At 38.5% G+C, this 26,948-nt stretch overlaps 1 protein-coding gene across 1 annotated transcript in view; it reads left to right on the plus strand.

Moving 5' to 3' along the window:
* Nucleotides 1–19,768, plus strand: part of SPICE1 (spindle and centriole associated protein 1) — a 61,189-nt gene extending 41,421 nt beyond the window's left edge. Inside the window, exons 11-18 of the mRNA XM_065876579.1 lie at nucleotides 677–808; nucleotides 4,064–4,205; nucleotides 5,145–5,369; nucleotides 11,867–12,348; nucleotides 14,442–14,625; nucleotides 17,029–17,131; nucleotides 17,912–17,999; nucleotides 19,468–19,768. Coding sequence (XP_065732651.1) covers nucleotides 677–808; nucleotides 4,064–4,205; nucleotides 5,145–5,369; nucleotides 11,867–12,348; nucleotides 14,442–14,625; nucleotides 17,029–17,131; nucleotides 17,912–17,999; nucleotides 19,468–19,521 — 1,410 coding nt within the window. The 3' untranslated portion in view covers nucleotides 19,522–19,768. The remainder of the gene's footprint in view (nucleotides 1–676; nucleotides 809–4,063; nucleotides 4,206–5,144; nucleotides 5,370–11,866; nucleotides 12,349–14,441; nucleotides 14,626–17,028; nucleotides 17,132–17,911; nucleotides 18,000–19,467) is intronic.
* Nucleotides 19,769–26,948: the final 7,180 nt, after the last annotated feature.

Below are 26,948 nucleotides of genomic sequence, written 5' to 3' on the forward strand. Positions count from 1 at the left end.
GAGATCTATCTAAATTTGCTTTTTAAAGATTTATTATACTGTCAGACTTGTGATAGTCTTACCATTCTTCTACCCAGAAGTTAGGAATCTCTAGGAATGTACTTTTGGCTCTCTGAACGTATTACAGGCTTAGAAGCATGTACTTTTTAGTTAATCACTTGCTTTACAAAGCTAAATCATTTAAACCTGTTTTTTATTTTTAATTATATTTTAACAAACAATTTTTGAATTGGTGATACATTTACATGGTATGAAATTCAAAGATACAGAAGAATATACGATGAAAAACCTAATTCCCACCCCTAACTTCCATTTAACCTGTTTCCTTCCTTGTAGTCAACTATCATTACCAGATACCAGTGTGCCCTTCTGGAGATGGCCTACATACATTCAAGCAACATGTATATGTACTTCCTTCCACTCTCTTCTATAAAAATTGTAGTTGTTTAATTCTACATACCATTCTGTTCATTGTGTTATATTTAAAGAAGGGAAGAGGATAAAGCAGCACATTATAATCAACTATAAACCTTTTAATAAAAATATTTAATTGTCATTACTGTCGCATAATATATACTTTGTAAGTATTCTCTTCTTTGACAGCTTTGAGTAGAAACTTTCAGTTTTCAACATGTGATGCTATGGATGGGAGTTTATTTGACTTTATTTTTTGTAGAGTGAGCTCCAACTGCGTAAAGAAGTAGAGACAAGGAAGCAACTGGAACAAGCATTAGGCGATCATCGAGAGCTGATAGATGCTCTGACAGCAGAAGTTCTTCTCCTTAGAGAAGAAAATACTGCTACCCAGGTACTTAGATGAGATCCCAAACTTTTCTGTGTTTAGTAGTAAAGCATTTTTATGGATGTATGAGATTCTCTTCTTTGCCTTTGATTTACTTGTGCTGGCATGATTACTTATTGCTTCTTTATTATCATCAAGAGTAACTTTTATGGCACATTTATTATATTGGAGGTAGTATAGTAGAAACTTGGACTACAAATAGTGTAGAATAAGTCTACTGTCTTTAAGAAACTTACTATTTATTGGGGGAGACAGAATCTACATTTAAATGATAACTACCAATATTATAATAGTTTATCCAAAATATGAAATGAGTGTTATGATAGCTACTTTTCATTTCAAAATAGCAGAGGATACCCTTTGAGGAACCTTCCTATAACATATGCTGTTTAAAGTTGTTTATAGTATCTTCAGTATCTTTATTCATCTTTTTGTTCTCAAATAGTGGTTATTATTACTTTTACTTAACAGCCAAAAGAGACTAGAAAATCAGTAGTTAGTAGACAAGTTATGTTTGTGTCAATGGACATTAGATATAAGACATGCAATTTTTTTTATTGATATATAGTTCACATACCATTTAACTCACCCTTTTAAAGTGTGCCGTTCAGTGGTTTCTTAGTATATTCATGGAGTTGTGTACCAGCACCATTAGCTAAGTCCAGAGTATTTTCATTAACCCAAAGAGAAACCCCATACTAATTAGCATTCACTCTCCATTCTCTCCTCTCCTCAACCCCTGGTAACCACAAACATACTTTATGTTTTTATAGATTTGCCTTATCTGGATATTTTATATAAGTGGAATCATGCAATATGTGGTGTTTGGTGTCTGGCTTCTTTCACACAACATAGTGTTTTCAGGGTTCATCCATGTTGTCACATGTATCAGTACTACATTCCTCTTTATTGCCCAATAATATTCTAAATATATGCTCTACCACATTTTGCTTATCCATTCATCAGCTGAAGGACGTTTGAGTTGTTTCCACTTTTTGTGTGTAATGAATTAATAATGCTGCTATGGACATTCATGTACAAGTATTTGTGTGAACATACATTTTCAATTCTCTTAGGAAGATAGTACACTTTCCAAGTATACTAGTACATTCAACAAATCTTTATTGAGCACTTATTGTGGGCCTGGAACTGTTCTAGGTGCAGGAAATACAGTAATGAATGAAAAAAAAATCTTGGCCCTCAAGGAGCTTATATTCTAAATAAACACACCCCCAAATAGTGAAGTATATTGTAAGTTAGATGGTTATTATGTACTATAAAGAAAAATAAAGCAGGTAAGAGGCATAGGAAGTGCCCAAGGTGAGAAGGTATAAATAGGATGGCCCATGTCTGTCTGAGGAGGTGACATTGAGTAAAGGCCTGAAGGAGGTGAGGAAGCGAGGATGCTGATAGCTGAAGGAAGAGCACTCGAGGCAGAGGAACAGCAAGGGTAAAGGTCCTGAGGTGGGAGCATGGCTATTGAGCTCAAAGCCATCAAGGAGACCAGGGTGGCGGGAGTGGGATGTGGCAGAGGGAGCGCAGGAGGAGACAAGAGCAGGGAAGCCAGATCACATGGGGCCCTGCAGGCTGAGTGAGGACTTGGGCTTTTGTTCTGAATGAGATGGGAAACCACTGAAGGGTTTTGGATAGAGAAGAGATGTGATCTGACTTAAGTTTTAAGAGAATCACTCTAGGCTGCTGTGTTGAGATTAGATCAGAGATCACTGCCCTAGCTCCATTCAAGCCCTTAGTGCCTCAGGACACTCCTAGACCAAAGAAATACCCAACAGTTCCATTTATTAAGTAGTTAGGTTCAAACAACTTAATAAGCATTTATGTCTTAACAGCTTGGATGCTGTGTGAAAAAAATAATACATGTAAATTGATAGAAAAAGTCTTATTTTTATCATGATTAAATAACCACAGTTATTTACTAATGGAATATGTATACATGTTGTATGCGAAGCATTGCACAGCTTCTCATAGCTTAGAATCATATTGGACACCATCAGTCTTATTTCCTATTCACAATCATTTTTATGCAGTGTTGCTTTTTAGCACAGCAACTAATGAAAACTCAGCCTCACGAAGATATGACATCATCAGAAGGAATGTATCTTGACCTGATGTTGAATCTGTAAACACTTTAAGCTTGTAGGCAATGTCCCGTGCATTGGCAGGTGGATTCTTAACCACTGCGCCACCAGGGAAGCCCCTTAATATATTTTGAAGTCAACCGGTAGAATGTGCCAATGGATAGGATATGGGGTGAAGGGGAAGATGTGAGAGAAGAGTCAAGAGTTTTGGCCTGAGCAGTTAGAAGGATGGAGTTGTTATTGATGAGGTGGGGATGTTCAGGAGGGGTTTGGTTTTGTGTATTTTAAGTTTGAAAAGCCTGTGTGAGTTCCTGGTGGAGATGTTGAGTAGGCCACTAGATATATGAGTGTGGAATTTGGGAAAAATTTGGGCGGATATAAAAATGTTTAGTATACTTCATTCAGCAGTCCTACTAATAATATTTCTGACTTCTGACCACATCTGATTTTTATCTAATGTCTGTTCATCTTGGAGATATCTATGTCTGTTTGTGTATATACCACTGGCCCTTGAACAACACTGGTTTGAACTGTGCTGGTTCACTTATACATGAATTTTTTTTTAATAAATATGTACTACAGTACTATGCAATCTGTGGTTGGTTGAATCCACAGACGCAGAGCCTCGAATATGGAGGGCCAGCTGTAAAGTTATACATGAATTTTCACTGTGCAGAGGGTTGATGCCCCTAATTCCTGTGTTCAAGTGTCAACTGTAATATATATACATATGTGGTATATATATATATGTATATATATATAGTCTTTTAACACTATTTTATATACATTACCATAAATTTTTATAATGCTCATGTTTATCAGTTTAAATGCCTATGTAATCTGTTGAGTTTCCTCCACTTGATGTATCTCTCAGGGTAGCTCGAGAGTCAGTACTGTATCATCTACATAAAGAGATTTTGTAAATTGAAAGCCCTATGAAAAGGTTAATTCTTATTGTTGTAGCAGTGTATTTATTAATTAATAATATTCCGTGATTTATTAGACCATTCTTCTATCATGGAATTTTTAAAATATTTATAATTATGTGTTTTAATAAATGCATTGTTTTAGTATTTGAAAGTCTGAAATGATATAGTTATACATACCTAGGTGATGATTTGTTGCCTGATATGCCAATGATATTATTTTGTTCGTTTTTCTCTAGGCAAGACTTCAGCAGTACATGATCACAACAGATGAGCAGCTTATATCACTCACACATGCCATTAAGAACTGTCCTGTGATAAATAACAAAGAAAGTCAGACATTAGAAAGGGGAGTCACAAGTAGAAATATGGACAGTCCAGGTGAGTGGAATAATCTTATTATCCCAGATTGGGATTAAAATACTTACAGAGAAAACAAAACTGTAAACTTGTATGTAATTATTGGCTGTTTATGCGTAAACAGCATTAACACTATTAAACACTATTACATTTGCCACTGCTACTTCCAACTAATATTTATTGGATACTTGCTCTGTGCCAAGTACTTTTACAGTGTTTTACATGTATTATCTCGTTTAATCCTCATAATAGAGCTTTCATTTAATTTTCAAGAGTTCTTCACTCAGTCTTATGAGGTAGGTGTCATTGTTACCCCCATTTTTTAGATGAGAAAACTAAGGCTTAGAGAAAGTGTTGGTAACTTAGCAAAGTCACACAAATAGAAAGTAGAAGAACTAGCTTCCTAGACATGTGGGAATTTAATACCAGCACCTTTCATTATGGTGCCCCAGGTTCGGAAGGGGATGGGGTGGTCATGGAAAGAAAATAAAATACTGACTTTCAGAAATTCATGACTTTAGTTCATTTGTGGTGATGCTTTTTTTCACCTCATGTGCCATCATTATATGCCATAGGCTGAATAGGACATTTAGGATTTTTTACTTCTAAGTAATATTTTGATGAGTGTCTCTGTGTGGAAAGAGTTTTATGGATTTAGGCGCGTTTTCTTAGAAGGGATTCTAAGAAGTGGCTGACTCTAAAATTTAACTTGCATGAGATAAACTCAATGGTGAGGGTGGGTCTTCAAGGGCAGTGCTTTTCTCAAAAACAGCCACTTCTTCCCAGTGCTGGCCCCCCAGGAGTTTTGCCTGTGAGGGACTGCTAAATGAGCATATGGACTAGAAGTGAAGGCTCCCGAGGCTCCGTGATTTTGCCCTCTGTGGAAATGCATCTAAGTATAAACACCTGAAATGCGCTCATAATTCCTTTGAGTACTCCATAGCCTCTCATCTTTTTCAGAGGGTCCAGCTGTAAATGCTAATGTCTGCGTGCCATTGATGTTCAGAGGGGAAGATACGGTTGAATTGCCACAGGAAGATTTGCCTGTTAAACTGTCTCAGGTGCCAAACCCTCCAGAAAGCAGGAATCTGGCCAGCAGTTTTCCAGGGCATATATTTGAGCCAGCGGTATTGTTAACACCACCCAGGCAGAAGAGCAACTCAGAATTCTGTCCTTTGCAGGATGGTAAGCAGGCTTCTTCTAAAGCTATAAGGCAGCTGTTTTTTTTATGCTTCATATATGTAAAATATTGTGTTCATTTTTCCCTGATAAACAGAATTTTAAAAGATACTGATTACCATACCTAATCTTTAAGCTGAAGGAGGGTCTTTCAGGGTGGTTTATATCATGTGTATTACACTTATGGTGAAATGTGACAGTGAATTTCATTATGTATCTGTTCCATCAGACATTGTAAATATTAATTGAACTCAGATCAAAGAACCAAAGTCCTCAGCAATAAAATGCAGAGTAAGGGGAATCCCATTTGTGTCTATGGTCCAGGGCCACAGGAAGGGGTAAGAAACAAGGGGAGATTGTACTCCGGAGAGTAAGGAAAGTTTAACCAAGGAAAGACAGGAACTGTGACTTAGAGGATTATGTAAGTCAGATCTGATTATTAACCTCTTTTTTAGCAAAAGTTTTTAGCTCAGTCAGCTTGGAGAATTTTATAATGAAAGCCTATGTATAATTAAAAGTAGCTTTAGAATTACTTTTGCAGCACATATAAAGAGAACTTTGAATAATATTTTAAAAATTTATTATTAATCCTTAGCTCATAGATTCTTAAAACTTGGAGCTCATGGATGGTCTTCAGATGTTCCATGGACTCCTTCACTGTTTGGAAAATTATGTTTATTTGTCCACATGTACATTTTTCTGGAGCTATAGCTTTCATTTCATTTTCAGAAGAGTTCTTCAATCAAAAAAACTACCTTAGATGTTCCTCCAAAGTTTTTAGAAAAATGTTATTCAGCCCTGATTTGCCTAAATTTTTCTTTCTTTAAAAAGAGTGTTTATATGTTTATGTAGAGGAACAGAAGAATAATTTTTATTGTCATTAGGACATACAGAATTTGTCAGATTTTCTGCACTTCGTTTCCCTTAGAGGACGTGAAAAGACCATAAGAGGTTAAAGAAAATGACAAATCCTTGCTGTTATAAAATTTGTTTTAGCATTTACAATGCAAATGTAGAGTTTGTCAGATCTGTGTGGTGCAGGGGGACAGCGCTAGGCTGAGGGTCAAAAGTGCTGGAGTCTAGGGGCTTCCCTGGTGGCGCAGTGGTTGAGAGTCCGCCTGCCGATGCAGGGGATACGGGTTCGTGCCCCGGTCCGGGAAGATCCCACATGCCGCGGAGCGGCTGCGCCCGTGAGCCATGGCCGCTGAGCCTGCGCGTCCGGAGCCTGTGCTCCGCAACAGGAGAGGCCGCAACAGTGAGAGGCCTGTGTACCACAAAAAAAAAAAAAAAAAAAAAAAAAAGTGCTGGAGTCTTGGCCTGCCGGTCCAGTGACTAGCTGTCGTCATGGGGCTAAGATACCTCTCCTGGACTTTAGTTTTCCTGTCTCTCAAATGAGAATCTTTTCCTTTATCTTTAATGTCCTTCCAGCTCTACAGTTCTGTGATTTGATATTTCCTCTTTAGAGGTCTAGTAAGTATTATTAACATTGGCTAGATTTACGAAATATAATTTCAGTTCTGATTTCTGTGCAAGTTAGCTTTTCATTCCTTATTTTTCAAATGTTTGCATGTTATTAATGGGCTTGCCTAATGATCTCTTATGAGATATTGTAAATTATTTTTCATTGGTGATAACAAGGTAGCTTGAAATCCTTTTAAAGAATTAATTATAATAAATATTTTTACTCTGCAAATATATTAACTGTTTGTGAAAGCAAATTATTCAGGGATTGCTCTAGACAACATTTTGTTAGCATCTTCAGCAGGTTCTGCATTGAAAATAACACTGCACGTTTCTTTTACAGTGTGCAGATAGAACTACCTTGGAATATGTATTCTGAATTGGTGAAGTTTTATTAACATACTTTTCAGCATTTTCTTTGGAATGCTCACATGTAAAGAGTTGTTCAGTTAAACTGAACATGCAGAGATGAGAGGTACATAGGGTGCATCATCAGTGTTCAGTTATGCTCTAGAACAACTGTTCAATAGAACTTTCTGTGATGATAAAAAATGTTCTGTATCTCCCCCATTTAATATGGTAGCCACTATTAGCCTTATGGGACTGCTGAGAACCTGAAATGTGGCTACTATGACTGATGGAACTGAATTTTAAATTTTATTTAATTTTAATTAAAGTCTGAATGTGAATAGTCACATATAACCAGAGGCTGCCATATTGGACAGTGTTGTTCTAGAATTTCCCATCATAAATACTTTCCTTTAGCTACTAATCAAATTCTACTTTGTTTTATAACCATGCTTCTTGAAAGAGTGGTATACATATGCTGTTTTCACTTTCTTATCTTCCATTCACTTTTTAAAGTATTAATTTAATTCATATTTGCAGGTGGTTAAAAAAAGCACATACAAGGGTCTCCTCCTCCTCCACCTCTAGGCCTACCGCAAGAGGCAGTTATTTTTATCCCAGTTTGATTTCTGTTTATCTGATGGTGGTCTTAATAATTAACATAAAATATTTTCACATCTCTTTTCTTGAAGTATCAACTTTACACAATCATTATAGACGCTCCCTTATTAAAGAAGAGGGTTTAATTCATCTTAACACCTGCCTCTCTTCTCTGTCTAATTTGGATAATTATATTTTTATTTCTTCTGTTGCAGAACTTCATGACTTTAAATACTTTCTATTTCTTTTTCATTAACTTCAGGCAGTATCTATTTGCTCTCTGCTATGAGAGGAGAACACTAACTCCCCTCCCTTCCTTCTTCCTCTCCTTTGTTTCCACCTCCCATCTTCAGTCACCTTTACCTTTCCTTTGGTAGTATCAAGTTTGTTAACATTTACAATGTTCCATTACCATTATATCTTCTCTGTCTCATCTATAGATGGATACTGACATTGAAAACAAATAACAATTACATTTTCTTTTTGGGTCCATTGTTACTATCAGTCCTTGTGCCACACAAAAGGAAAAAGTTCATAGTATGAAGGTAAAGGTGAATTCTTATTTCACTTCATCATTTGCTCAGAATGTTTTATTTGGCTCTGTGTTTACTACTGTGATTTTCTTGTTCTGTTTTTATTTTGCCTGAAGATTCAAATTGCTTTTATCGTCTTGTTGACAAAAGTATAATGTGCCTTCACCCGTTTCATTTGCACGTCCTTTAGTCATTCCACTTTGACACCAGAGATACCTTCCCAGAGCCCACCAACCTCTGTTCCAGTCTCAACGGATTGCTTCCTGGGCCTGTTGCACAGCTCTTATCCTGGGACTTGCTGTTATCACACTTTTAAAAAAAATATTTATTTATTTTATTTTTGGCTGTGTCAGGTCTTAGTTGTGGCACACAGGATCTTTGTTGAGGCACGTGGGATCTTTCGTTGTGGCGTGTGGACTTTTCTTGAGTTGTGGCGTGCAGGCTCCAGAGCGCGTGGGCTCTGTCGTTGTGGCACATGGGTTCTCTAGTTGTGGCTCGTGTGCTCAGTAGTTGCGGCACGTGGGCTTAGTTGCCCCGCAGCATGTGGGATCTTAGGTCCCCCACCAGGGATTGAACCTGCGTCCCCTGCATTGGAAGGCAGATTCTTAACCACTGGACCACCAGGGAAGTCCCTGTTATCACACTGTTGGTTTGGATCTGCTGCGTCCTAGATTCCATTTCTTCCTCTTTTTTGGTTTTCTCCCTCAATTTTCTGAAAGAAGACATCAGAAGGGGTATATAGAAGGTAATCTTTGAGTTTTTGAAAATCTGAAAATATTGTCATTTTTCTCTTATACTTGATTGATGATTTGGCTAGAAATAGAATTCTAGGTCCTTAGTCCCTTTTCCTGAGAAATTAAAGGCACTGTTCCATTGATTTTTATTATCCAGTGTTGCAATCAAGATGTCTGATTTCATATCGAAATTTTATTTCTTTGTATTTTTGACCTACTCTTTCTCTGTGGAAGCTTTTAGGATCCCTTTATTTTTATTCTGAAATTGCACAGGGTGTATCTAAATGTGGGTTTTTTCCTCATTACTGTGAGGCACCCGTGGGACCTTTCCGTCAGAAGACATGACTTTCTGCAGTTTGGGGAAATTATATGTTGACCTTCTGGATTATTTTCTCATGTGTTTGGCCTTATATCTTTCTTCTTATATTTTGGAAGTATTTTTCACTTTAAATTCAAGCCTGACTTTTACATTTTTGTATTTCACCAACCATATTTTTAATTTCCAATCAAGGACCCTTCCTTATTTTCTGATTGTCCTTTTTTCCATTGCTGCTCATTATGAATGCAATATCTTCCAGAAACTCTCTTCCGAGGAAACCAGTTAAAATTTTGTTACATTTTCCTCTGTACCTGAATTTTCTTTCTTCTCTTCTTAGTCTGTTCTATTTATCTATCCTGGCTTTTCTTTTTTGTGCTGCTGGCTTTCCTCAATGTCTGGTCATCCTTCATTGTCCATTCATATTTAAGAATAAATGACTAGGTTGAATAGTATAGGTAGCTGGCATAAGTTTTCTCCTCTATGATGTAGGTAAGTCTAGGTCTGTTTTCCCAATATGTTTTGCCTTAAGTAGTTGCTTTGCGCATATGGGCGTGAGATGTTAACTGCAGGCTTCCTGTAGCATATGGAAGCAGGATCCAGCTATTCAATTGGGTCTACCACATTTGCTCTTCCCAACCGTGTTTTTTGTTGTTGTTGTTTTCAAGGATGGGTGTCGGAAGTGGTGAGCAACAGGTTGACTGACATCACTGTATAAAAGGCAAGCTTTCAAGTAATTCCCCAGTTTAGCCCTACTTTTCTCTTTCTCTGTACCTGTCAGCTTTGAGCCTGCAGCCTTTTCAGTACTCCCCAAAAGAAACTGGCTTTACCTGTAGCTTCCTTTTAATTAACAGACATATTCTGGACTGTGGCTTCTGCACAATTTCATCCTTTCACACACTTCCCATCCACTCTCAGTCTTCCAGAAATGTGTTCAAATATCTAGTTTGCTACTGCTTCTCCCCAGACCATTATCTTTACTGGTGTGAGTTTATTTGTGTTTATATTTCCTTACTGTCAGTTAAAGAAGGCGAGATAAATGTATGCTCAGTCTGTAGTCTTGAAATAGAAGCATCTATTCCCCTGATTCACTCCCGTATTTGTCATTCTACCTAAATCACTCTTGCTAAGGGCTCCAGTGGCCAATGTGTTGTTAACTCCGCTGTACGCTTTCTGTCCTTATGTTTCCAGGTCTTACAGTAAAATTACACACAGTTAACCACTGCCTCTTTGTTTCCTTGAGACCACATTCTTGTAATATTTCTTTGTCTTTCTGGCTGCTCCATTTCAGTCTGCTTTGCTAGCTTCTCCTCCTTTATCTGACTCTAAATGTTGAGTTCTTCGTGTCTTGTTACTGGTTTCTTCTCTCACTCTATTCTTTCTCTCTAAATAATCTCACTCGTTCTTGTGGCTTCCATAAGATGTTATGGAAAAACCCGAATGAACTTTTTGGCAAACCCAGTATATGCCCAGTGACCTCCAGTTTGGGATCTTAGCCTAGATAGTCTCTTAAGTTTCTGACCCATGTTTCATCTGCTTGGATGGATATATAGGCACCTTAAACTTAGCATGTTCAAAACAATTCTTAATAATCCTCCTTCCACCAAATCTGTTCTCTTTGTCTTCTCCATGTCAGTAAATGGCATCACCATCCATTCACTTGTGCATGCCATCTTGCTCTGTGCGTTTCCCTCACTCCCTACTTTCAGTTCATCACTCTCAGTTCTATTGCCAAAATATTTCTCAAATGTATCTACTTCTCCATCTTTATAGCAAACATACCTTAGTCAAAGCTACCATCATCTTTCTTCTTGACTACTACAGTTGCTTATTGGTCTCCCTACTTCTATTCCTGGACCTTCCAATTATCGACAGAATTTAAGAAATGTAAATTATGTAAATTGAGTTATTCCCAAACCTCCAGGTTTCATTGCTCTTGGATTAAATTATAAAATTTCTAACATGGCTTTTAAAAGCTCTGCAAGAAATGGCCCTGTATGCCTGTCTGGTTTCATATACTCCCAGTTCTGCCTTGTTGCTATGCTACAGCCAGACTGGCCTCCTTTCTTTGCTGTTTCCTATTTTGGGGCCTTCACATATGTTGTCCTCTCTGACTGTAATGTTCTTTGCTCTACTTTCTGTCACATATGTAATCATTTAAAAACTTTACTTCTTCAGAGATGCTTCCCCTTCCCATCCTCAGTTTACATTATATATCTATACTCCCCCCAAGATTCCCAGGTATGAGTTAATATATGTGTTAAAATGTGAACTTGGTAGATGGTTTTTCACAAGGATGCCGATAAAGCTCTAAGGAATATAAAAGACTCTGTACTTCATTGTTAGCGCTGGTATTGCTGGTAAGTTCTCTGCTAAAATAAATGAGGCATTCAGAAACCAAATCCTTCTATTGAAATATTTCTCTAACTACTAAGGAGGGCTAATGAGATGATTATAGTGCCAAGTGTGGTTAAGTGGTACATGTTTCTTATGCTTTAATTTTATCTGCAGTATTGAGGAGGACTGTTCAAACTCGTCCTGCCCCACGAATTCCTCCAACCGTGGAAGTAATTGAGAAGGAACAAAATTGGGAAAAGAAGACTGGCGCAGACATTCAGAATTCAAGTGAAGAGAGTCATCTCTTTACTCAGAGGTGGAGGGCCTCTCACATGGGAGAAGATCTGCAGAACAAAACCCAGCCTCCTTTTGTTAACCCCTCACAGCCCCTCTGCAATTCCCGTTCAAGCACTCAGCAGTCAAGAAACCCCACACTCTCAGAAGAACCCCCAGTATTGGGAGATGGGCAACAGCTTAGAACAAATGAGACATTAATACAAAGAAAGGACATCATGGCACGAATTGCTGAGTTGACACTGCAGAATTCAGCGATCAAGGCACATCTGAATAATATTATTGGGCCAGGGGGAGAGCAAGGGGATGGACTTCGGGAGTTTAACAAACAGGAGACGAGTCATGCCAGCAACATGACCTCTGTGAGTACCAGTTAAGGATTGCCTACAGACATATTGGTATTTAAGGATATTGCTGGAGCATCCAGAAGTGACCCTGGTACTTGAAGCTGGTACTAGATGGCTTATGCTGTGTCAGGTCCTCATCACAAAATAAATAGAGGTTATTTATCAGTTTATGTCACACATGCATTAAAAGAGTACAACATAAAATTTAAAATGGGGAAATGAATGAGGAAAATAGGACAAAAGTAAAACAGGTAGGAAAGCTAAAATTAAGCTAGGAATGAAGTTTTAAATACAATATATAGAATAAATATGTCTTGAAAGTTTACCACATAACTGTGTTTTAATTGAAATCATTTTTACTCTTAAAGGGGCTCACAAAAGAGAATTATGTGTAGTTGGCCCTCAGCTCGTGAGTAGTTAATTTTTTAGGACACAGAATGCATTTTCCCTTAGAAATGATGTTTTAAAGAATATTAAAGTCAGTCTTTAATGTACATACTAATCATCTGGGAATCTTGCTAAAATGCAGACTCTGATTGAGTAGGTCTGAGGTAGAACCTGTGTGCTTCTAATAAGTTCCCAGGTGATGTTGGTCCGAGGATTACACTTTGAGGAGCAAAAGTCTGCATGTTGTAGTGCTGGAATTTTGTAAGTTACGTGACTGAGGGCTGACCTGGCAACGTGAACCTTCATTTCCTTGTTTGTGGGGAGCAAAGGGATTCTAAGTTCCAGCTGTGGAGTGTTGATGACACACGCCCTCATGCAGATCCCAGTGACGGGAGAGTCTTCCTTTTACCTTGTCATGAGCCAATGTGGCGCCTCTCAGAGTTCTGATGGGAGGCGGGGCCGTGGGAAGGAGCTGGCTAGCTTCATGGATTAGGGGTTCCAGAGTGATCGCTTCCATAGGGGCTTAACCAACTGTGGATTGAGGGCTTCCATGAGGAAGGTTAGGAGAGGGTGGGGGTAAGGGCCATCTCTGTCAGCACTGGCTCATGGGCAATAAGGGCAATACAGGTATCGAGTGACAGAAAGAGCAGTCAGAAGGGACTGGCAGAAGAAGCCGAGACGGAGATTAGGAGTGATCGTTTCAGTTGTATGTAAGTCCAAGCTGCCTCAGTTTTAGTCAACAGAGACGTTTCTGTGTATGCAGAGTTTTGAAGATTATTTGAAACATGTTTTTTAAACATGGTTTAAAAATGCCCACAGAATTAAAGATGGAGCTTGCCCCCTTTTCCGATTAGTATAACAGTTGGGCTAGAGAGGACAATCCAGTACTATTGCCCTCACCACCCTTTTCATTATAATCAGAATTACAAAATGATTTTTAATTCATGCTGTTTTGCTTATCTCTTTTTTAACTAATGGGCATAAGCTACAAATTAGTGACTTCTAGTAGGAATTGTTTTTCCCCAAAGGGACGTATTTACTAAATGAAATACTTAAGAGTGACATTCCTTTCAGGAATTTTCAAATCAAACTTAACAGTATATTCCTTGGGTGGCTCCTTTTTACTCTACCTCTCATATTCCTTTCCAGTCACCAGCCTTCTCGAATCAGGTATATTAGGCCGAAAGTGGCCTGGGTAGGGTGACACATGGTCAGAAGGAGTGATAAGATTCCTAGAAATCTTTCCCAAATAGCTCATAGTGCGTGTATGAAGATTATAATTATAGAAGCATCTATTTCAACTATCGCAGGTCCTCTTTTATATATTGTGATGCAAACTGCAGACCTGTCTTTAATAGGGATGTTAGAAGTCAATCGCTCGGAGTAGTATCTTTGCTCGTGTGATCTTCATGCAGCTCAACAAACGCTAAGAGATGCAGGAAGGCTTTGCTTTGTCCCACAGACACTCTCCATGGACAGAGGGACTAGAGGGCTTATGTGGCACTGATATTAGAAGGATTAGTATCCCTTTACTTTAGCCTTTATTTTTCAATTAAGAGATTTGTAAATTCTATTACTATTTGCCCAGTATTCAAGTTCACATGTAGCAAAGGCTATGAATACTAATTTGCTGGCTCTTAGTGGAAGAGTTCGTTTTTACAAAAGGTCATAATTGTTTGTATTATTTTTAATATGGAGTCTGTGTCCTTTTTTTTTTTAAGTCTTTTCCAGCAGTACAACCTCTAACACCAAGCCGCATGGAGGAACGGATTGCAGAATTGAATCGACAGAGTATGGAGGCTCGTGGAAAACTCTTGCAATTAATAGAGCAGCAGAAACTTGTTGGTTTGAATCCTTCCTCTCCACCAGTATCACCTATTCGGTCACCTCTCGGAGCATGGACTGGTTAGTCACAAATTCACGATTTAAAAGCCTAGACACGTGAAAATTTTCATTTTCTTGATTTTGCAAGTATATATTTAGCTAAAAGAAATCTCAGAGCGCATATATTTCAGTGTCTTCAATTTCATGTAGAAAGAAACAGACCTAAGTGACAGAAATGGGACTAGAAGGCCGGTCTCCTCTCTAGCTTCTAGAAAGCTATCCCATGGTGCCTGCAGTTAATCTTTGGTGTCTGAGTTCCTACATGTAAATGGAATCTAGTTCTGTATATGATTCGTTCATGGCGTATGCTGCAGCTATTTATAAACATAAGCATCAAAATAATTTAGAATTTCATCAGCAACAAATTACAAGTTATTATTCTGTTAAAACCATTAAAACATTTTCACTTGTAAGTTAAACTTCCTATTTAATTGTTACGTTTAGGAATGTGGAAAGCTACAGGTGATTCTAAACAATAGAAAGTAACTGAAAAATTAGTTGTCATAGTGATCACATTCAAAAAGGTACTGATGAAAGGAAGTAGACCTCAAGTTGCTCTTTAGCCAAAAATTGAATTATTAAGACCCTCAAGGGGTAGAGCTGCATGAAGGTTCTAATTAGAGAGACTAATTTGGGCCCAGTGTAAGAGAAGGTTCTAATTGTCAGGAATAGACAAAGCTCTGTATCAGTAAGTGGTGTGCCTCCTGAGGTGTTCAAGCATTGTTGTTTTAGAGAGATTCCTATGGCCTGTGGCTGGTTGAAGTAGGTTGCCTATGAAGGATCTACCAATAAGACTCTTTCTCTCAGAAGTTATTTCCTTTTTGAATTATAGACCCAGAAAACAGAGTGATTTGAGGCACTTCCCTGGTGGTCCAGTGGTTAAGACTCCACGTTCCCAATGCCGGGGGCCCGGGTTCGATCTCTGGTCAGGGAACTAGATTCCTCACGCATTCCGCAACTAGAAATCACGAGTGCCGCAACTAAGACCTGGTGCAGCCAATTAAATAAATAAATAAATATTTAAAAAAAAAGAAAACAGGAAAACAGAGTGGTCTGGAAGTTACTGGAAAGTGATAGATAACGCATTTCCCTAAGGTCCTTCCTCTTTGTTTATTCTAGGCTCCTTCACATTACAGCTTTATCTACCATTCGTCATAGTCAGAAAGTCTAGAGGCAACTTGTGACTAGAATAAATAAGTGAAATCACTCAATATATGTGAATACCAACGATGTGTCACCATGTTCTGGGCACTGGGGATACTGCATCGAACAGGACAAGTCCCTGCCCAGCGTGACTACTCCGGGATTCAAGTTGGGGAGCAGGCGATACAAATGAGCAAATAAATACATGAGACAATGTCAGTTAGTGCTAAGTGCAATGAAGAAAAACTAAAGCAGATCACTCGTAAGAATAATTCTGTGATAAAATGAGACATCTATTTCAGTAGTTCTTTGAGGTTAATACTTTCATTTCTGTTGGCTCATTTAGTTTTCAACATACCTTCCGAGTAGACAAAGCTGATACGACTATTTGATAAATAAGTAAACTGAGGCATGAAGAGGTTGAGTGATTTGTCTGAAATTCTAAAGCAAACTGGTAGATTTGCAACCCTGTTCTTTCCATTCCAGTGCTTATTTGTCTAAGGTATTCTTTCTTAAGTAAAATTATTGGTTTCACAGGAACCTCTGTGGGCTATAATGATAAAGATAAATCATATGTCATGCAGAACCTCTTTTGTTTTCTAGGGCAACCAAGGAATATGTTATAAAATTGAATAGAGCTTCATTACCCCTTAAAGTCCAGAAATTACTGGTTTTAAGCATGATTCTTAGGAGCACTGCCTGAGCCTTTCATGAGTACATACTTAGTAAATATTTGTTGACTGATTATCTACTTCTGAAATATTGAAAATGTACATAATTATACTGGCCTTTGGCCATATGAGCTCTTCAGCCAACTTTCCCCTCCAAATTTAATGTCTTCAGTAACAGTAATAATGTAATAGATTTAGAAGATTTAAAGTTTTACTGCATAACTCCAGAAATTTTCTCTCTTTTTCATTTTTTTTTTTTTTTTTTTGGAAAGCTTTAGATAAGTCGCTCTCACCAAGATCTCCTATTCTTTAGGGCTAGCTCTTAATTTCTGTTTTTCACTTGCAGATGTGACATGATACCACTTGTCTGAAGATTCTGGCTCTCTAGGAACTGGCATGCTCCTGAATTGACACTAAGAACTAAAGTTTCTTGTGCAACAGTTCGTTTTTTAAAAAATCCTTGAAGTGTATTTGTGGTCCATGATGATAAAAATATAGAAAGAACCCTCAACTTTATACTGTATAATTTGCAGTAAGACAGAAGTCAAGTTAAATTTTAATTTTCATTTTATTGAAAGGTAATAAACTAGTGTTTATTTTTATATTATAGAAGGAGGAAAGAGGACGATCGAGGTATCTATTCCAGTAGTGGAAGCCCCAGAAAGCTCAAAATGCAGTACTGTCTCTCCTACCAGTGGGCTAAATTCAAGAAGGTAGGGTTAAAATCAAGAACGTGGTTTGTGTTTTATTCTCTTTGTGAAAAAAAGTAGTGCATAATGTCTGACTTAGTTTCAGACAGATTCACTCATGTAGAGAAAATCAAGTAATTGGGGAGGAGAATTTTGGGGGAAAAAAGAAGAAGAGTGAGGAACAAGCCTTAGTTAAGTAGAAAAGCATTGGGTTGGCTATTGAAGACAAAAATAGGATAATAGCACATATGTCGAGCGTTTTATGGGTTACAAAATTAGGAGGTAACATATGACAGGGTAAATTGACCAATAGTATTTTCCTCCTTTACAGTAAGTGAAACCAAAGCTCATAGAGCTAATTGGGCAATTTGCCTCAATGGGTCACGTGGTTGGTAAATGGTGACACCAAGGATGTACCTGGCTCTCTGTGTCCACTCTACATGCTAGTACTGCATTGCTCCACGTCTCATTACTCTTCCACGACCTTGACCTTCTTCCGCACCCCTGCACATCCATTCTTCCTCCTTTACTGTTAAAAACTTATCTGTATGGTCCTCTAATGGTCTCTGTACATTCCATTCAGTCTTTCTGTAAACCTAAACATACTCTAAAAAAGAAAATCTATTAATTAAAAAAAAAAGACTTAGGTTGGTGAAAATATGTTGCAAATAATTTACCTCATTTGGACTTAAGTCAGCCATTCCTTTCAAGCTCTTCTCAGTATTGAGAATTGTGTCTTATATAATTTTTAAAGGTGAATAATAATAGATTACTCTCTCACTCTCTTTTATTTCTCATAAAAAGATCTCCAGGGGCTACTAGTAATTCTTGTTCTCCATTAAATGCCACCTCAGGAAGTGGGCACTTGACACCTCTTAATCCAAGAGCAGAGGTATGTGATAAAATGTAATTGTGAAATGTGTCTAGAGGTTGGGAGGGCAAAGGTGGGAGGTGGCTGATTTAGTAGTTTCCATGCTTAATTATTATTCCTGTTATCTTAAAGTTAATATAAAATTCTCAGAAGAAAAGAAATACTAATTCCCCTTCATTAGGAAAAACAAATAAGCATACACTTCTTTTGTTTTCTAGGGTAACTAAGGAATAAGGTAAAATTCAATAAGATTTCAACAAAGATCGGACATTATTGTTTCAGGCAGAGCATTCCAAATAGTGTGGCAAGACACGCAGGGGTGCCTTGAATGGGCTGTGGGCTTACTGAGATACTGGTTTCCTCAGTCTTTGCTGTGGCTGTGTAGGGCTTGGGATAGCCAGAGCCCTGGGGCCAGTCACTTTCCTTGTCACTCTGCCCCAGTGTGCTGTATCTGAGTGTGCCACAGAGGGGTTATGTGCCACACGTAGAGAGGTTATGGCACAAAGGATAAATAAATGTACTACGTATTTTTTATGTGTTCTGATTTGCTATAGGGATGTACAGAAACTAAGCATCTTACAGTATATCCAAAATTTTTGCAAAAGACGTTTTTCTGTGCTGGTAAAATACAGCAAAATATAGTTCCTTTGACTGATTGGTCATAGCAAATTGTGAGGGTGTCTTTAAAATCATAAACATTACATTTGCAAATGTGAGCTAACAACTGTTTGATGGGGTGGGGGGGAATCTTCCTTGCTATTCTTATTACTAGCTTCAGTAATTAGACAAAATAGTGAATACCTCAATAAACATTGAGTATTTATAGTCCAAATTAATCGGTAAGCTCAGAATATTCTAATTGCCCAGCACTGGAAGATTTGTTCTTTGTTGTTTCTTATATTCTTAAAAAGCTTTAACGTAAACTATTTTATATAATTTGCCCTTAATTTCTGGAATTTAGTAACAGATTTAATTTACCAAGGTCAAATAACTTTTTTTGTTATTTTAAAAAGTTGTACATTGATTTGTATAAAATACTGGATTGATTCTTTTTTTAAAAAATTAGGCCTGCCAAATCAATAAGGGGATCTGTTGACCAGGGAATATTTGGGAGTGTCTCTGGTAGAGAATAAAAATTGCTAGTAGCAGGCTTCCCTGGTGGCGCAGTGGTTGAGAGTCCGCCTGCCGATGCAGGGGACACAGGTTCATGCCCCGGTGCAGGAAGATCCCACATGCCGCAGAGCGGCTGGGCCCGTGAGCCACGGCCACTGAGCCTGCGCGTCCGGAGCCTGTGCTCTACAACGGGAGAGGCCACAACAGTGAGAGCCCCGCGTACCAAAAAAAAATTGCTAGTAGCAATAATTTTTAATACCATTCAGTGGTGTAAAATAACTTCGGTTCTATGTACTTGGTATAAATAATTGTAAATCTTGAGTGGTTTCATGCTCCTGATTACTTTCTAAAGCCTTTCTGCATCTTTGTTCAACAGATTGAGAAACAAAATGAAGAAGGCTGGTTTGCTCTTACTACCCACGTGTCATAAGTGAGGTCGAGTTGTAGAGTTTGTTCTCAGTAATATATTCTTGAGCTTCCACTCCCCTTTCCTTGCTCCTGCTTTTAAGTGTTTATGTTCTTCTTTCAGATACAACTTACAAAGATCTCGTGACTTAGTACTAATGGAACAAAAAATAAAGCAATTATTTTAATTTTTAACCTTTTCAAATAGATTTCCAACAAACTAACAACCTATAACCTCTTGTGAATAAAATTTTGACTAGAGGGAAATTAAAGTTTTATATTCTAATAAATTCAAGGATTTTTTTGAGTAATATATTTTTATCTTTATCATCTTTATTCAGATTTTTTTTTGGTCAACGTATCTCAAATGTTGATCTATTTTATTTTTATTTTATATTTTTCTGAAGAACTAAGCTGCTTTTGCATATAACTTACAATAAAATGCCTCAGTGTGACTAAAGTCTGGCTTTCAGAAAAATTTACACTCCGTTTTGAGAGAAGTCACTGTAGTCCATCACTTTTTCCATCAAGGGAATGTATAGTTTTAAAACGTAAGTGTGGGAGTATTTGTTTATTTTTGCTTAAGCAGGTAAGGGTGGTTATATATATTATAAAATTCTTACATAGTCTTTACATGTGAAAATGTTATCAGTAATGGTAATGTATATCAAAAAAATAATGATTGAGCTTAAGTATCTGAATGCAGTAACATTGATTTATTGGTTTATTTAATGTTTGAAACAGAATTGAGTACAAAACGTTGCTATCAATTTTCCCAGCCTTGAATCTACAATGCATTCAGGGTAGATTTTTCTTCAAGGCACCTGTATGATCTTACATATTGGTTTCTGTTTTAAACTTGGTTTTTGAATGGTCTCTGCTCCTTGGCTCTATGATAGGAATTCTCAGCCTAAGTGAGGTGGGAGTGGCGAGGGGGAAGCACACTGTAACTCCTTGGGGAACTCTCTCAGATAACACTTTCCCTCCTCCTGCGGTTGTAAGTCACTGTTGTAGGAAGTGTGCTATGCAGCTTTCATTCGGGCCTCTTCATTGTTGTAGGGGCAAAATAATTATTATCTTTTGGTATCACTGATTTTATTTATGTGAAGTCATCTGTATGCATTTGCATTATTGCAGATTCTTCCGTCTGTATTGCACTTTTTAAACCTTGGTGTTTAATAAATACTATCCCTGTATGGCATATAAACCCATTTTAGTGTTATTCCTTCTCTTACTGAAATGTCAAGTTATCTGCTTGCTTTGTGAATGCGTTCTTTTGACGTGTATTTTCTTTAATATTCTCCAACTGGTTGGCTCTTTATTTTTTTCCTCTATATTCATTTCAACCTCTAAGATGCCTTGGCATGGCATTTTAAAAAGCTGCTCATGGTGATTCAATGTGCAGCCAGAGTTGAGAACCAATGCAAAAACTTTTACCACTAGCTCACTGGCCACCTTTGGGACTGATATTGAAGTATTCATCCTGTTAATGTTTGTTTTTGCTGAAAAAATACAAAGGTAGATTGAAAAAACTCCAAGAATAATAGATACAGTGAAAGAAGCCTTTCTTTCTTAGGCCTTCTGGAGTAGTGCTTTTCAACTTCAGCTGTTATTAGAGTCATCTGGGGACCTTCTAAAATTCCCAGTGCCCAATTCTCACTCCTGACCAATTAAATTAGAAACTCTGGGGACGGGACACAAACATTAGTATTTTAAAAACCTCCTGAGATGATTGCAGTGAACAGCCAAGCTTGGGAAACATCATTATAAAAACATTTATTATCCCCAAGTCATAAATTAGTGCATATTTGTTTTTAATTAAGTTAAACTACATTTATTAGCGTCTCTTTATCAGCTTTCAGAGCCAGCTGCATCGGTGGGCCTCAAAGCGTGAACACCAGCCAGCAGCATCATTATCACCTGGGGTACTTGTTAGATGCGAAAATTCTTGCCCCCTACCCCAGACCTATTGATCAGAAACTCTGGTGTCTTTTTTAATAAGCCTTTCATGTGATTCGGGGCATGCTCAAATTTGGGAACCATGGATCTATAGCACTGCAGACAGGTGAACTCTGCTGTATTTGACTGTGATGTACTACATTTGTATTTACTTTTAATGGTCCAAACTCAGATTACTTGTGTCTCTTGGTTTTAGACGCAAGTTTTTTGCTAACATATGTCTTGTCCGATATGTCCCAGAAAGCTGCTGATCAGGTGCTAATAAACTTTAATAAAATTGACAGTTCTCCAAATTGCAGCTTGTGAGAGAAACTAGACTGATAGCTAAATCCATAGTTATGATATAATCACTCCTACACTGTATAGCAAAATCATTTGGATTAGCAGAATTTAATAATGGTTTAGTATGTGCTAAGTGCCAGGCACTGTTGTAGCCACATGACTTCATGACACCTTCATGAGGTAAGTACTGTTATCCTTATTTTGCAGATGAGGAAATTAGATCCGAGGAGGTAAGCACTCTCTCAAGGTCACGTAACCAGGGAGTGGTGGCGCTAGAATGGGAACAGAGGCAGACTTTCTCCAAAGCCTATGCTGCGCTGCCCTCTTATGGTGTACACAATATGGAGGCACCGGAATGGTAATAATAGCTGTCCTTTATTGAGCCGTTCCTGTGGCAGGCGCCTTGCTAAGCCGCAGTAGCCTGTTATTGCATTTAAATCTCACAGTCAACCTATGAGTTAGACGTGTTTAAATGCCACCCACCCCCCTTACAGATGAGGAAGTCGAGCTCTAGAGGTCGAATAAGCTACCCAATGTCAGAGTGCTTATAAGAAGTAAAGCCAGGACTTGAAGCTCTTTTTAAAAACAATTATTGGACTTCTACTAACTTAAAAGAAATAACTAATATAGCATAGTGGCTACGGGTGCAAGTGTTGCCATCAGAACGCTTGGATTCATATGTCATCTGTGTTCCTTGGGCTGTGTCCCTTGGGCAGATGAATCTCATTTTTCCCATTTGAAAGTCAGAGATAATTCCTTTCTTACATGGTTGTGAGAATTAAGTGAGGTAAATAGGTGTAAATATGCTAAGAACAGCACCTGACTCACAAGCATTCAGTAGTGACTGCCAGCTGTTTGGTGTAGAAATAAATACACTATTCCCTCTGTACTTCTGGATTTTTAAAGACATTCTGTAGTGAATTTGTGTTTTTCTCAAATTAATAACTGGATCCAGTGCTTTAACTTTAAAGATGTTTGGAGGCTGAAATAAAACATGTTGAGCATATTATTTGAAAATAACTAACATACTGTTTAAAAGTAAGATTATCCTATGTTTTCTGACTTTTTGACACCCTGGATATACTATTTAATAATTAACAGCCGCGATAATGGTCTTGTTTTTTAATCCTCGAGAATACTTGACTAAAGAGAACATTTCAACATTACCAATAAATGCATGGTACAAAGTTTTTGGAAAATCGTTGTGTACCATTACAGAAATCAATAAACACAAAATATAATACAGCCACTTTTTTCTTACCAACTTTATTGAGAAATAATTTATATACAACAAAATACATCCATACATCCATTTAAAGAGAACAATTCATGGACTTTGGCAGTTGTATATACAGACAGAACTATCACCACAATTAAGACCATTTCTATCATCTCCAGAAGATTCCTCCTGTCTCTTTGCAGTGCATCTCTCCCTTTACTCCAGCTCTAGGGAACCACTGATCTGCTTTTGGTCATCATAGATTTGTTTGCATTTTATATAAATGAAATCACACACACTGTAATATTTTGTGCCTGTCTACTTTCACTCATCCTGAGATTCATCCATGTTGTGTGTATCCGTTTCTTCCTTTTTACTTCTGAGTAGTATTCTGTTGTACAGCTATTTATCCATTCACCTGTCATTTGGGTGGTTTCCAGTTTTTTGCTATTGTGAATATGGCTGCTATGAACATTCACGCATAAGGCTTTGTATGGATGGAAATTTTTTATTCTCTTGGGAAAATACCTGGGACATGGAATCGCTTGGTAAATGTTTAACTTTTAAAGAAATTGCCAAACGTTTTTCCAAAGTGGTCGTGCTACTTTACATTTTCAACAGCATTATATGAGAGTTCCATTGGCTCCACATCCTTCCACATTTGGTGCTGGCAGTTTTAAAACTTTTACCTATCCCAGTAGATATGGAATGCGTGCATTGTGGTGTGCATCTCCCTGGGACCTACTGTTATGCATCTTTCCATGTGTTTATTGACTGCTCATACATCTGATGTGGTGAGGTATTCAAAGTCCTAGGTGGCTAGTTTTTTTGCTATTGAATTATAAGAGTCTTTACATATTCTGGATACAAAATTCTTTGTCATATTATTGCGAGGCTGTAGCCATTTAAAAACAATGTTTTGTAACCAGTAACATTAGTTAGGTACTTAAAAATAATTAATAATGATTGCTGGCTGTGCCACAGAGCATTTGGAGAGCAAACTGCTAAACCGAAAAAATCTGTCAAGCTAGGCCTATATTTTGTGCACCTGGAGTCCTGTGACCAAGGAGCCCACAACATAAAATACTTACTCTTAAAGTCAACAGAGATAACATAGCGTAAAATAAATAAATAAAACAAAAATCGCCCCGCGACGTATTTTTGCTGATGACGGCGTGTGATCAGGGCACCTTTGAGCCATTTTGTATTATTGGGCATATCTTCGAAAGTCATCAGTGTATCATCCTTAGGATAATAATATAAACTAGACATAAAAATTAGACGGGGATAATAAGCTGGTAGAATGCCGGGCTTTCTGTTTGGCCTTGATCCTGAGTCATGGGCCACGAAATAGCCGGGCCAGAGGGCAAGCGAGATCAAGGGTACCCCTGCCACCGCCTTGGCGTTTCCCAGAAAGCGGCCTTAGGGCGGCGCATGCGCCTCTCGGCCCGCCCGTCTCCGCCCACCCGGGAGGCGGGATGGCGTTGCCGTGGTAACCGCAGTAAACGGAGACCTGGGGCAGACGCCGTGACTGGGAACGCGCGGCGGAGGTCGGTGCCTTAGGTAAGTTTTGACCCCAGCAGCCTGGCAGTTCCCACAACCTCCCCCTCAAATCTGTTGGCGAGTCAGGAATCAGTCGACCCCATTTGGACTTCTCAGGCTGAGCTAGGGTTCTCCGGGCTTTGGTGAGACACATTCCTTATTTCTATGGATCAGTTCGACAAACATTTGAATTGACAGCATTCGCAGGCATGGGGCTACCCACTTTAGATACAACGTGGACGCTGTTCCTGCCTGCAAGGAGCTCATGATCCAGCTGGGGAGGAAGACAGACGACGGCAGGAGTCCGAGTTGGACCGGGCTGAGCCAGGAACAGGGGGTCTGTGGGAAAGTGCCTGGGTTCTGGGGTCAACAAGCCACCCAGACCTGTTAAGTGTGACACTTGGCAAGTTGACCTTCTGCACTTTAGATTCCTCATCTAAGTAGGGAAGGTGGTAGTGCTTACTTCATGGGGTTCCTGTTACAATTAAATAGGATAATGCAGGTCAAGTGTGTAGCACATGCAAGACACGGTAGGTGCACAATAAATCCTTGTTGCATACAAGTAGATATAGTAGCATACAAGTACTCAGCATGCCCGGCCAATTGTGAGTTGTCCAAGGTGGCTACTGACTAAAACTTTTGAGGAGGAGGAGGGGCTGAGGAGGATCCACGAAAGGGGAAGGTGACAAGAGATGAATTACAGACCCTAAGATGAAGGACCTCTGTGCCACACCAAGGAATCTGAGTTCTTGTTCTGTGGCAATGAGGAGCCATTAAAGGTTTTAAACAAGAAGAGTGGCACATTAAAAGCTGTGTTTTAGGAATATAAGAGGCAGTGTACAAATGGACCAGAGAAGGGAGAGAATGAGGCTGTGGTAATGGTAGAGGTGAGACAATATGAGGACCAGAACTAGGATGGGGACAGTGGGACTAGAAGGGAGAGGATGAATTCCAAAGGCTTAGTAACTGGACACTGGGCAACAGGACTTGGAAGTCAATTGCATGAGTTGGGTGAGAGGGAAAGATTCAAATAGTAACTGCTCTGCTATCTCATCTGTAAAATGCACCTAACTCATAGAGTTTTGAGAAATATATGAAACAGTATGTGTAGAATCCTCAGAACTGTGCTCCACACATGGTAAACATTAAAAACACACGAGCTGTTATTCTCTCCACAGTTGTTATGTCACACTGTAAAGTAAAAACAGTGTCTGTTTTTATACAGGAATCTCTATGAATCTCAGCGTGACCAGCTCTGGCACACTGCTGAGATGGAGTGTTTGAGTTTGTGAGAGTGGGGACCGACCCTGGAATCTAAGGAATGAATCTTGAGTAATGTCATCTTGGGGAGCCCTCTGTCCAGCTTCCAGCCAACCTCCTTCTAGCAACATACACTCTGCAACACTGTGTACTATAATTTTCTTTTTTCTTTACACTTCCTCAGGGTTGACTCAAAACTTCACAGTCTACCTAATGAGTTGGTTAACAGAATTAACCATAGGCTGGACCAATAAGCCTGAGTCTAATGAAAATAGATTTAAGGTAGTTCTGCAAATAGACTTCCAAACCTAGCTAGTTCAGTTGTATAAGGTAGGACATGGTTAGGTATACAGAAATAAGGTATAGTCATTCTAGCTGGTTACAAATGGATTATTACGAGTCAGTATATGAGGAGCCTGCCCACCCCCCAGACCCTGGCAAGATAATGTAATATTAGGCTGCCTTGAAAGAATATAATGTCCCCAACGGATAAAGTGATGGTTCATATCTTCTGGAAAGTGTCCAGATCCTTCAAAGGACATACAAAATTGGGAGGGATATATGATGGACTGGGAATTAAGTTTTTGAGCTATCCAGATGCTGAAAGGAGTTGAAAACATGTTAGTGAGAAATAGTTGAAAGAATTGGGATGCTTTATTTGGGAAAAGAGAGGATCTGGGTAGGAAAGTTAACTAGCTAATTATTTGAATGGCTATAGTAAACAGGAAAACTTATTCTGTGTGTCCCCAGAAGAATAGGGCCAAATAGATCCAAGTTGCAGGGAGGAAGATTTCATATAATATAAAATGAACTTCCTAAGAACTAGAGCTGAGAACATTAACAGAATGTGCTCACCCTCTTACCTGAAATGTTTAAATTAAAGCTGACTGTCTCTTGGTGTGTTCCTTCATTCGTTCCTTTATTCAGGAATTAAAACATTCATCCCTTCAACTATTTTACCTACTGAGTGCAAGGCACTGTTCTTTGAAAGCTTTACTGTATTAAATCATTGAGATCTCAGAACCATCTTGTGAAGTAGGTACTGCACTTTACAGATGAGAAGGCACAGAGAGATTAATACTTGTTTAATACCTCACAACTATAATAGTAAGAGGAAGAGCCAGGCTTTGAGCCCAGTCAGTGTGATTCTAGCCAACACTCTTAGCCTGGGCTTGAGTTGTTGATGCGTG

Source organism: Phocoena phocoena, chromosome 4 (assembly GCF_963924675.1).
Source record: "Phocoena phocoena chromosome 4, mPhoPho1.1, whole genome shotgun sequence".
NCBI classification, from domain to species: Eukaryota; Metazoa; Chordata; class Mammalia; order Artiodactyla; family Phocoenidae; genus Phocoena; species Phocoena phocoena.